The sequence below is a fragment of the Micromesistius poutassou genome (genome assembly GCF_964030765.1).
Source record: "Micromesistius poutassou genome assembly, chromosome: 14".
Classification (NCBI taxonomy): Eukaryota; Metazoa; Chordata; class Actinopteri; order Gadiformes; family Gadidae; genus Micromesistius; species Micromesistius poutassou.
Window position 1 is genome coordinate 9,640,781 of NC_140284.1, and position 13,429 is coordinate 9,654,209.

The 13,429-nt window shown below is 47.1% G+C and overlaps 1 protein-coding gene across 3 annotated transcripts in view; it reads right to left on the bottom strand.

Moving 5' to 3' along the window:
• The window catches only part of osbpl6 (oxysterol binding protein-like 6), a 37,793-nt gene that overhangs the window by 23,149 nt on the left and 1,215 nt on the right, over positions 1-13,429 (bottom strand). For all 3 annotated transcript variants that reach the window (XM_084478969.1, XM_084478970.1, XM_084478968.1), the window contains exon 2: positions 6,331-6,600. In XM_084478969.1, the coding sequence (XP_084335095.1) occupies positions 6,331-6,468 (138 nt within the window). In that variant the 5' untranslated portion in view covers positions 6,469-6,600. The remainder of the gene's footprint in view (positions 1-6,330; positions 6,601-13,429) is intronic.

Genomic DNA, 13,429 nt, shown 5'->3' on the forward strand with positions numbered 1-13,429 from the left:
CTCCGTGTGTTTGTCGTGGTTCCTGAATGGATCCACTGGGAGAGGGTGGCTTTAACTCTGTAGAGGCCAAGTTACACTTCTGAATCAAGCACAAATGTACACACTTATGGTATGTTGTTGCACTTAAAAATAGCACTTAGCATTGTGTAGCGTCTTATCCTAGCTACCTTTGTTGTATACGGGGAATGGGTTAACCTAGCGATTGTTTGTGCTTTGGGCATTAACAAGCTGTATCGAGAGCGATACATTGTTTCTCTTTCTTCTGACAAATGTACTTATTGTAAGTCGCTTTGGATAGAAGCGTCTGCTAAATGCCCTAAATGTAGATGAAGACTGCTACGCAGAGATCTGTACCCGGCGCTTTTGCGGACTGTGAACGTCCTCCCAGAGGTGACCAATGCGTTGTTCTTCTCTGCAGAGGTTATTCCAAGTAAATCCCGATTGGTTGAGCAGAGAACTGTTTGTTCTGTTAGTTCTTCACACACAGTGTGTAAGGGTTCGATTCCCACTGGTGCCACCGATGCTAAGACTGTATTCACAGGGTATTTGGCATCCAAACAGCCTTGTGAATTCACACTACATTCAGGCACAATAACACCTGAAAATAACAACAAGACAAACTAGATCTTCCTATTTGTTTTCTTAGTGCTATGCAGTAACTTGACATAACTTTTCTGCAGCGGCCGAGTGCAACAACGCGACAACACATTTTCTAGGGCCGTGAGCGAGCGGAGACGACAGCTTGTGTAACGTCACAACCAAGTGGTCCAGATCAGTCCACTAATGGGGTCATTCTCCTCCACCAGCTCCAACTGCTGTCGCTCCCTTTAGTAGCCCGGCGCAGATGGGCCACGGAGACCGGGCCCGTGTCCTGCCCTGCACAACCCCAGACGGCCTCAAAGCACCATCATGGCTCAGCGATGTCTTTGTGGTGTGCGTCGAGACGGATGCGGTGTGTTCCCGTGTCGTGGTGATGGATTACCCCCCGCCCGGGGCTGTTCCGATACCGCTGGTCGGCTGATCAATACATCGATACTTACATACATTACTCAACCTCGCTGTCCTCTGTGTGGAACATGCACAACAGACTCAGTCTGTGGTTAAACGCCTTAATGAAGAGGGAGTCTGCTGTAAGACGTTAGAATCTCTATTAGCTTTACGGATTGCCTTACGACAAAAGGAAATAAACAGGCTGGCTTGTCAGGCGGGAAGGGAATGACTGATTGGACGACTGAGCTGAACGTTTAGTCAGGCATCAAACATTGGAATGTTAAATGTGAACAGCCGGCGTGGACGACGTCTGCCTCCTGGCTGTTGACCTCAATGATCTGAATCCACGCTTCAGTGCTCCTCTCCTGACCCAACCTGTCCCCCTTTTAAACGGAAAGGGGGACAGACAAAAGGAAATGCCCAGCAAACCAGCAAAACGCAGGCAGAACAACTAAACACTAAACAAGGTCGAACCCACGATCGCCTATTTTCAAAGGTCAGTGGCGGGGCGATCCCCGGTCTCGCTTCCATGTCCGTGGTGGCGTCCAGAGTTCAGAGGTCAGGGTTTGGATGCCAGCACGGAGAACGGCGTTTAACAGGCAGGTTGCGTTGCTGCGGGGGCTAGGACTGGCTTATACTCAATGCACCCACGCATCAATCTGTTACAGGGGAGGTCTCCATAAGCCCAAGAAAGGACAAACCGTCCTTGGGGATGCCTTAGGCCTTAGGCTGCATAAATATGGATGCAGCAGGGCCCGGTCTAAGAGCTGGTTGCTCCGTACCATAACCTCTGCTGCACTACACCTAGAGGCCTATGGACCAGCTGACCACACCAACTGATCTTCATTATGTATTGGGTTCTGTTTGATGAGATTATCTACTGTTATTAGGATTCAATTTTTGCTTTTGTTGTGAGCATTACTCGTCGTTTATATTTATTTTCTTGAATGTTTGCACGGTCGTTTTCCATCTTTGAATTGTTCTGCGAACAAATAAAATAAAGCAAACCAAAAACCGGGACAGCTTCGCAAAAACTGAAGAAATAAACCATGAGTTTGTAATGAAGGCTTTGTATAGTCTTCACATTCAGAGGATGCTACAAAAAAATGGTCTCAAATCCAACTCTTGAATATCCTGTATGGAATCGCGCATTCAGTTCCACTACCTAGCCAGCGATCAGAACAACGATGGCCGCCAGGTGAACGAGGCCCATAGCACCGCGGGAGTCATGGTGGGATTTCGCTGCACTATCTCACTCACTCTAGGAAACAGGAAGGGGGTAGGGAGGGGTGCCATGGTGACGCCATAATAGATAAGGTAACAGTTACCTGCAATGCACACAGGGCTAATTTACAGAGAAGGCAATTAGCCAACAAGTGCAACCTGCCAGCCTGACTGAGAGGACTGTGTGTGTATTTAAATACAAAGGCCAGGAGCTGTGAGGTCATGGAATGGAGAGGAGGGGGGGGGGGGGGGAGAGTTCTCTGTCTATTGATAGGTCAGCAGATGGTCGCTGTTAGCTTTGGGTTTTCTCAGAAGCACCTGCACCAGTCTGGATCGGGTCCTGTATTAAAATACAGTGAATGTTTCTGCGCACACTTCAGCGAGACACACAGAGAGGCATCAAGACACACACAGGGAGATGCCCGGAGACTTGTAGCCGCTCCCATGCTTTAGGGGCTATGGTAGCCGAGGCCTCATCTGAGACACATGGAAGCGATTGCATTATTTCTAGAACATAATTCCATGAGAAACAATTTCTTTGGATTGCATTAGGGGTGTGGGGAAAAGAGGCAATTTCAGGTCCAATTACACAAGTAAGAGTCCATCACATTGTGTTGAAAGGTACTTTGCATTGCCTAGGCAATATGTGCATCTACGATTAAAATTACTGCACACGGGAGGCATTCTCGACGGCTTAAAACCACTTACCAAACGGCCATGGGAGGTTTCATAACAAAAGCATTGCAGAGTAGAGCATGTACCATACCATTAACGAAGCAAAACCGTACCTGCACTTAATGTAGACCTAAGCCTGGCCCTCCAGGGCTATGGTCAACACCCTCCAACAGGATGACTCAACACCAAACAAACATGGCTTTACTTCGCCACGTCACATCGCAATGGAAGCACAGGAGCATTGTTAGTTAAGATGTTGGTAGTCATGTTTTTTTGTTTTTTGTTTAGGAATTAAATTGGTAATTATTTGTTATTATTGGTGTCCATTGTTGTGATGGAACGACCCCAGCATTTCGCACGCAAGACATTGCAAAACTGTTTTCATTAGCCCCTTGATAGGGATTTGACAGTACTACTGCTCTTTATGAGTAGTGAGTCCTCTCAATATGGCTGAGCCTTTGGGGGACGGAACCAAAAGCTGACATCTTGTACCCTGCTTACAAACCAGGCTCTTCCAGATCTGGCCTGGAGGGATAATAAAACTATATATAACTTGATACATCAGCTCCCTTACATACAACAGCTTCCACAGCTTCCTGCAGAGCTCACTCCTACACACCATTAAGACTATGGTTAACTAACAAACAACACATGACCGACCAGAACCTACGAACAACACACACAATCTGTGACAACCTATTATCAATCCACCCTTCCCTGCTATTAGATAAAGACTGTCCTGTGAGTGTGTCCTAGCTCCTTGTTGTTTAATGATGTACTGACGCGGTACGTCTTGTGACTGAGCCGATGACGTCATCATATAACAGCAGAACATTCCCCCATTCCTGAGTGGTCTTAAATACTATCTGGACGTGGATGTCTTGAGAAATCAATCAAGCCTAAGAGTGGACATGCTAGATCCTAGATGGGGCCAAAGTGGCCTAGTAAATGGACTGCCTTTATACAGCGCTTTTCTGACCAGTTAAGGTGAGGTCTCTCGCTCAGGGACACCTCAACATTCAACTAGGAGGAGTCGGGGATCAGACTAGCAACCTTCCGGTTACCAGGCGACCCGCTCTACTCCTGAGCCACATGCAGAGAGATGAAGGCACTGAAGCTCTAAAAGTCTGTCAGAACTCGTGGCCAGCGCACGGCGATCAGAGAACCAGCGCTCTGGAGAGCGGCCGTTTCAGAAGTCGTACGGGGATAAGCGAGAGCTCGACGAGTCTGACTTTCATTCACGAGGACGACGGTTTCGACTCCGTCGTTAAGAGACACTACTTCATCATACCACGTCGTCGTGGATACGCTCCCATCGCCATGGGCGATCTGCGCATTAGCATGAAAACAGAATCCGTCTGCGGATCTGTTCCCGGAGAGAGCGAAACGAATCGCTTCATTGATTTCTTTGCTGTCGTAAATCGAACCAACCGCCACCTGGAGGGATGTTCCCGTGTTACTGAGACACAAAGAGGCAATGTTCCTGACCATCACTCACAATGTTTCAACCAAAACAACTGATCTGACTGACATTGCCTTCATTGCACTTGGAGTAAAGAGGGACACTGCGTCACTCAGCATGTTAATATCCGGTCTGGCTGTCTGCGTGTCTCTCTGTCAAGCCGTCCGTCTGTCTCTCTGTGTTGTGTTTCTGCTGTGGCTTCTTCTTCTCATGACTCATGAGGGGCTCCGGTGTAACCAGAGGTGGTCAGCAGTACGGGGGAGGAGGGGGGAGACAGGTATTGATCTACGACCAGAACAGGGGACTAAAGCTCAGAACACCGCTGACCCGAAAAAACACCACCAAGGTGCTGGTGTTTTCCCCTGTCGCTGGCGCCCAGCCAGGCTCCATCACGAGCTCTGCCTCTTCGTCCTCGTCTTTGACTTATGCGCTTCCCTGGGAACCCCCCCCCCCTGGGAGTGGCCACGCCCATTACCCCGCCATCGCTGGATCTCCTGCGTCGAGAGAAGGAGGGCAGCATGCGGCGTGGCGTGGTGATGCAGTACATGTTAGGGGGAAAGTGTCGCAGGAAGGCTCCACGCAACGCACTGTAAACGTCTGTGCGCCAGGGAAACAAGGGAGATTAACGTTGAATGTTTAGGGGTTTGTTGAGAGAACGGAGGAGTTGCCCGTGCTGGAGAGATGCTTGAATTGCGTTGAATTTTTCCGTAATGTGGGACTTTTTTAAAATGCTGTCCTTTTGTTGAGATGTCAGAATTGTAGTCATAACATCGGACCACAATAGCCAGCATGAATCAGGAGTACAGCTGAATTAACATGAGGAGTGAATCATCACCGAAAAACGGACAAACAGAAGACCCACACAGAAACACATTCAGACGACAATTCTCAATATATTGCATGCCGCAAATCACATCAGTATATTAAACATGACTCTGTAAAAGAAAAGTATTCAGGTCATGGATTATTAAGGATGACCTATAAACACCAAATGAAATGCTCATGAACAGTTAGACCACCCGGTAACAAACCTAGCACACGACGAGGTAATGGGGTGGAGAGAGTCCACCATACACTTCCCCCCACTCTTCCCAGCACCACCCTGCCACGGTACGGATGGAGAAGCAGGCTTCCCCCACCTCGGCATACCAGAGCACGGCGCATGCTCCGCCCGGCCTCCACCCGGAGCCCGTCTGGTCCTCGTGAATTATTCATCATCAGCCAGTGCCAGTGGAAAAGCAGTGATGTCAGAGGCTCCAGTGTCCTGTTTCTTGCGTGGCGGCGGCGATGGTGGTGGTGACACAGCAGCAGCCCAGATGAGGCTGAGCAGGAACAACGCGAGCGGAGGACTTTGTAAGGCGGACTGCGTGTGTGTGCGCGCGCCGATCGATCGCCACAGAGGCTCGAGCAGCAGGGGAGAGGCACGGGGAAACGTGCGTTCACGTTTACTACGACGCTGCAGAGGTGCAGACCGGCTTCACACATGGTTCGGTGTGGAGGGGGATGATATTTCAAGGGCCGACTGCATGTTATGGTGGAGGATGTTGTGAAGTTCAGCTTGTTTGGCAAATAAAAAATAAGTAAAATGAGTTGGTGAAAGCAGAGTCGCCACAACATGGCAGTGCACTTTTATATGTATGTATGTATGTGTGTATGTGTGTGTATATATATATATATATATATATATATATATATATATATACAGTATATATATATATATGTACACAGCATAAAATCACAGCACTCTGATGGCCCAGAAGCCCACTGGAGAGAGGTGGCTGGGCAGAGCCTCACCAGGTGAGAGGGGGCGGGGCCTGACCTGGGGAGAGGGGGTGGAGCCTCATCTGTAGAGAGGTGGGCGGACCCTCACCAGGTGAGAGGGGGCGGGACATGGGGAGAGGGGGTGGGGCCTCACGTGGAGAACTGGGTGGGGCCTGACCTGGAGACACCAGGGGGTGGGGGGGGCGGAGTGGTCTCACCTGTCGGCTGTCGCGCTGCGAGGAGGAGGAGGAGGAGGCGCTCTTGTGCGTCGGCGTGGAGATCTTGTTGACCGGCGTGGCGCACCTCTCCTCCGAGCTCATGGCGCGGCGCTGGTAGTGTTGGTGGTGGTACGACATGCTGGATCCCTGACGGAGGGTCCCTGGGGGCGGCGGGGAGGGGGGGTCCCGGGGCGGTCCTCCCTCAGCAGAGCAGCATCCTCTGGGAAAGTACGGCAGCACACGTCCTCCTCGCGCTCACAGCCCGCTCATCTGAGGAGAACACAAAGACAACAACTTAGGAGGCCACACTGAGTGGAAAGTTTCACTCCCGAAACAACACCGCCGTTCTCTCCTCCTCCTCCACCCCCCTCCTTCTCCTCCTCCTCCTCCGCCTCCTCCTCCTCTTCCATCTCTTCACCCCACCATTGGCTGTAATTAAAAATCAGTTAGAAAGGCGCTAAGCCACGCGATTAAACCTCAAACGGCCGATATATCGATGTTTCTTCCCTGCAAAGGTGAACGTCTGGACCTTCTTCCCAAGCCCTTCAAACCCCATCTTCTGGGGTCTATTTTGGGAAGCAAGGCTTTTAATCCTCCTCTCCTCCCTTTACCGTCTGCGTTACAGAGAAGCCTTCCATTATGCGTGCTGTGGAGTGCAGACAATCGCTATTGTCTGACCTGGGCCCTACGTTGACTACACACCACCGCGTCTCCCTGAGAGCCCGCTGTTCTCCCCACCGTGTGTTTAGGCCCATGCCTCGTCTAATTAAGTAAGTGCCTGCGGACAGTTGGATAAGGGAGAATGATGAGCGGTGAAGACCGGCGGGCAGAGAGGTATCAGCGGATTATGAGATTGAAATGTAACGTCTCCTTAACCTCGTCCATGATGTTGTTGACTGTTGGCCCCTTTGTCAGTACACAGTGTTAGTTCTGTGTTAGCCTGCGGCTGGGGTTCCTGTGTAACTAATTAATAAACAAGGCTAATGCTGCCTCGTCAATGCTATTATGTTCGTTATATAATATGAGGATAACTTGTTAGTAACAGAGCAACACAAGAATTAATTTGATTTACAAGCACCAGGACAAAGTTAAAAGTTACTCTTAACAGGAGCCCGTAGAGCGGCCCCTAGGCATGGGAATAACAATGCATGAGGTTGACTATCCATTGCATACATAACAGACGCCCTGTCAGGAGCAGGGGGGCAGTGAGGAACCAGCCTAGTTTACAAGTGTTGTTCTTCTTGCGTGGTACAGGTCACGTAACCGTGTATTGCAGACAGCTGCCAGGGTTTCAGTTACTTGGTTGTTTATTTTAGGTAATTTGTAACTAACAATAATGAAAGGGAATAAACATTCAAGTAACTTAACAGAAATGAAAGAATCCGACTGTTTGAATAAACCGTCCCTTTCAACCAACAATTCAACGGCCGTCAACCGCTGTTTCTACCTATGAAAAATTCCAGTGTGTACCTAAAAATCTGTATCTGTGACGTGCGTGGGAGTGGGAACACAGACACAGCTACAGGAGAGACCGGAAGGCTTGCTTTTGCAGCGCACGTCAAAGAGACAGACAGGTAGCGTGCACATCACAGTAGAGTGCCTGCGTGGCTATTCACAGACGTCTGCGTTTTTCAGAAAGGCTGATTCAGCCCTGCCCTCGTGCTATGACAGGATGCATCTGTGATTCGGTGACATGTGATAGAACACCCCCTGCTATGCCCCTCTCTGGGGAAACTCTCCATATGCACGCTCCAATGCAACTTTTGCTATCATGAGAGAGTAAATCATGAGAAGTAAATCATAAGTGAAACAGAAGACACACAGAAACGCATGCAGGCAACATTCTCAATATATCGCATGCTGCATATGACATTATATCAGTATATTAAATATGAATCTGTAAAAGAAATAAAGACAGCCCTGTTTTCAGGTCATGGATTATTCATGGAACAGTTAGACTACCCGGTAACAAACCAAGCACACAACCAGGGAGAGGGTGGAGAGAGATCAAAGCCAGAGGATCAGCTGTAAATGTGCTTCAACCGGCACCCTCGCTCCCAATACCACACACACACACACACACACACACAGACACACACACATGTGTGCACACACGCAAGCACACACTATAAATACTGGTATATAGAATTGGTGTGTATCACGTCTGTTTATATTTAGCACACACACAGACATGCACACACACACACACACACACACACACACACACACACACACACACACACACACACATTTTAACTTTATTATAACTTTATTTATGTCCGCAATTCATAATAAATGTACATAAGGACATAAATGTTACAGATACAAAACATTGTTCAGGCATGATCCAGCAATGTGGGTCTGATGACAGTTCAAACTGCTGATCTTTATGGATACACACAACACCTTCTCCAAACACACACACACACACACACACACACACACACACAAACAAATGTACAATTCTGGTTGGCTAACCTTAGCTTGCTAATCAGTAAGCTAGCTACCCGTTGCTCGAGTCAACTGGGATCTGAGCTAAGGCTAGTTGCTAAGTCTATTACAGTAAAACCTTCCACTTAGCCTATTAAATAGAGGCGCCCCCCGTGACCTTATAAGGAAGCAGAGGCCCAAGCGAGGATTCCTTACCACTCGGTTGGTTAACAAGGGATTCTCATTTCTCACCACTGAAACGCAGACATAGCTGACATTCTCCTTAAAAGTGGAAATGTAAACAGAAAAGGGGGATGTCATTTAATGGATGTCAATCTAGCCAGAACCAGAATACATGCACACACATACACAGGCACGCACACATACACACTCAGGTGCACACACATGCACAGGCACACACACATGCACACCGGCAGCACACACACCCACCCACACACACTTAAAGGTGTGATACAAAATGAAACAGGTAGTAATAACCTTCAACAAAAAGGATAATTTATCGTCTGCATGTGTCGTTTTTGATTGATGTTTGCATATATTTCTTATGATTAAATGATTCATCTCAACATTACCATGACAGAGGGCTGTAGACGTTAAGAAACCAACTACCACTGCTAAATAGAAACATCTCTATTCTATACGTATGTGAATACAATATCTTTACTACACAATATCAGTGTGATCTCCAAGTGTAATCAAACAATAATTAACTATTTGAAACAATTTCTAAACCATTTCCTTTATTCCTAGTGTAAACAAAACTGGTCTGACCATGTCACATGGTCAGACCTGTTTTGTTTACACTAGGAATATAGGAAATGGTTCCCTATTATTCATTATCATGTTTCCTGTACCTGTAATAACCAATAAAAACATATCCACTAAAAAGGCTGAATCCATGGCATTAACATACATACATCCATCCATCCAGGTTTGCAGAGCAACACACACCTCTAGAGTTGAGAGCTGCTGTACCAGTTAGCATGTTAGGAGAATCTTCATGCCGGACTAGGTTAGTCAGCCAGGTTAATCTTCTTAATCCTGCCAGTGTGATTACGTTGCCCCAGGATGTTGGTAAAGAAATTACAAAGCCCTTGCATGCGGCTAGGTGTAGAAAACAAACAGTGTGTGCGTGTGTATGCATGTGTTTGTATGTGTGTGTGTGTGTGTGTGTGTTTGTGTGTGTTTGTGTGTGTTTGTATGTGCGTGTATGTGTGTGTGTGTTGTAGTGTATGGAAACACTACAATGCTCCTTACAGGATCAACTGTCATTCTTACAGTTGGTCCTCATTACACTCCCCGTTACACTCCCCGTTACATAACGGCGACAAACAATGACTTTCTTCAAGCGTTTGTGATGTTAAAGTCAAAGTCATCATACAGGGACACAACAGAACACAAATCCTGTGGTGATTTCTGCGAATTGAAAACGGTAACAGCGTCTGCTTTCACCAAGTGGAATTGTAGAAAAGGTCCAACCGTCTTTAAACCAAACATCTGCTCTCTTCAGGCTGAAATATGTGTGTGTGTGTGTGTGTGTGTGTGTGTGTGTGTGTGTGTGTGGGGGGGGGGGGGGGGGGGGGGGGGGGGGGCGGCGGTTGTGCTACATTCCTCCCTGATTTCACCCTCAAGTTGCCAAGGGGCTTCCCACCTTTGTTCAGCTCCAAACTACTGTGGTGGACGAGGTCAGATTAACCCAGACTTCTTAAGAGGGGGCCAGAACGAGCCCTAAAAGATGCTGTGTTCTGAGCAGAATCGTCAGGAGCTGTGTGCGTTCCCACCAGATGTCCGCCACCACAACAGTCAGTTAGCTTGTTGAGGTTCCCGCTTCTCTAAACCTTGACAAAGACCGGCCTGTGCCTTAGCTCCGCCCCCGCCCTGGGGCTCTCGTACCCTCAGTAGTGAGGAACTGGCCTGCTGCTCCGGTCTGTAGTAGACGGTAGTGAAAGCAGCTAGCAGTATAGACCCTTATAGCCTTTAGTATATTGCCGTTAAACGGCACTATACATAACTTTACAGTAACTTTACAGCAAGAAACAAAGATTAGTTCAGTATTTTTTGTTATTTCCTGTAAACAAAATTAGTTGATGAGGTTCTGGGGAGGACAGCTAGCTTTGTTGTAAACAGGGAATGGGTTAACCTAATAATTCTTAGTGCTTGGCACTTGGTTCTATGGACATCCTTACTGTACCAACAGCAATATATTGTTTCTCTTTCTTATGACAAATGTACTTATTGTGAGTCGCTTTGGATAAGAGTGTCTGCTCTAAATGTAAATGTATTGTCTTTTGGCCAAAACGATATTTCCTGTAAACCACTCTAGTTTATATAGTTCTGGGGTTGACCGGTGTTCTATTCTGAGTGGACACACATGGCTAGCACACAATGCTTGCTAGCATAAGTCACGCCGCAGTACAAAGCTGCCTGTTTCTGGAGGCCACAATAACACTTGTGTCCGAGCCGCGGCGGAACCGCTCTCTGGACATTCTTTCAATGCCTCGCGTCTGTGAGACAAACTGACAGCTGACAATATGGCGCCACTTTAACAAAAGGCCTAGCTCCACAAGCTATAGCGTCGCTAGTTTACACTAAAGGGCACCAAACCAAGAGCCTTCACTAAAACGATGGGTTGAATTCATAGTTCACTTAATAAAAACATAATGGTGGGGAGAGGTTCCTCCCGGGGAGTCGGGTCTGATGAACCGACGATGCGATGGACTGTATCGCCGGACGGCACGGGGACGTTACTTCTGGTGACCCTGCGCTGTCAGAGATTCATAGGGCCGCAATGAAAGAGTAATCATCAAATCTACTCAGACGGGATGCTGTTAATTATCACCCGCAGGACGCCGAGGTTCAGAAGAAACCGAAAGCAATTCAGTTAGCAAAACAAATACATTGAAATAACAAAAAACGACACAGGGTTATTGTTGTTGTGGGTACTTTGCTGATTAAATGATCAAAATATTGGCGTTACACGGTTGGTGAATGCCATCTTGTAATAGGTAATATGCTGGGTGGAATACATTTCCTTTCTGTTGTGTTGATAACCAGGAGTGTAATTGGATCTGCGCTGGGATCAGTGTTGTTGTGTACAGTACACTCTGAAGCCAGGAGGGGTCCAGGTTGCATCAACATTTTAGAATGGATGATGTAATGATGACTTAACACACACTGGATACACCGATCAGTGTGAACCACAGGCTCATGAAAGGCACATAACAGAGTAGTAGTTTTACACAGCAGTAGTTCATAGTGTCGTGTAGTATTAGGCAAAGTCAATTCCAGGTAATTGATAATCAAGCATTTAAAAGAAATCCATAAATCCTTAAACCTTTTACTCTAATGCCTGCTGCCAGTATATTCGATACAAATACTTGACACAAATGTTATATCGTGATCCAAATGTATGTAAGCATAACAAAACAACAAGCAAAACATAACAAATGAAAGTTTCAACTTTCTAGGTACACTGTTGTACCTAGATTGTGACACATCCACTGATTTCACGACCACAGGGCTGGGGATGTTAAACCAACATGTTGCGGATGTCGCTGTAACATTAGCACTGAAACGCAATGTTGCATGGTTGGGAAATAGTCGTTTTTGTGAACGTCCCTCACAGAAACCGATCCCTTAATCTTGGAATGCAACACAGCCCAAACCACACATGCAGGCCTGGCTGGAGGATACGGATGATTCGGACGATCAGTCATGATCTGGGGTGAATTTGGATTCAAGAGGATACAGTACAGAGTGTGGACGTTGTAAATGACTCCTGCACAACTCCTGAGGACCGGGGCAGTCAACACAGGCGAGGAACAGGGCTTCAGCAGACGGCTGTACACAGCATCGACCGGGCGGCCCCACAACAACAGATCTCCCCGCCGGACCCTGGTTGTTGCATAATTGAAGTGGAGCAACAGAGGCCACCTCCCGGGTCAGGTTACATGTTTGGGTCTAATTCTCCGGCGGGTAATGATGCATACATTAATATAGGCTTAAGATAGACCACCACGTCGATGGAAGTTGTTTGTATGCGCGTGTGCAGCTTTGACAGAACGCAGATGTGCAACATGTGAGATGTATGGGCCTGTGACAGAATAATATGGGACCCCATCCGAGGTCGCACTGCAATGTTTGAGACATTTAAAAGCAAATTGAAAACTTAACAGGCTAATGTAAGTGTGTTATGTAGCCTATGTCATTTAAGGCCAAACCTAAAGTAGGCCTATTGGTTTGTGTTTTGCTTTATTTACAGGTCTTATAAAGATTGTACAGATTATCCTGCTCCAAAAAGAGGAAATAGTAACATCAAGTTCACTATGATCATGTCATCATGAGGAAAGGTGGATCATGAGGAAATGAATGTTATTGAGCAATCCGCTAGATTGATCTTAAATTCCCAATATGGTGTTTCAGCAGAGTTCAATGAAAAAAGCTGGGCTGATATTGAACTGATAACTGCTAATGACCCTACCAGCATACTATATTAGCTAGATAGTACCAGTGGCTTGGTTAAGGGGAAACAGTCGACTGGGAGACCAATAAACCAATGGTTCGATGTGTTTAAAACTAGCATCATTCAACTAAATAAGGAAGCTAAAAGTTAGTTATCTACCAAGTAATCTCACCAAGTAAACAATTA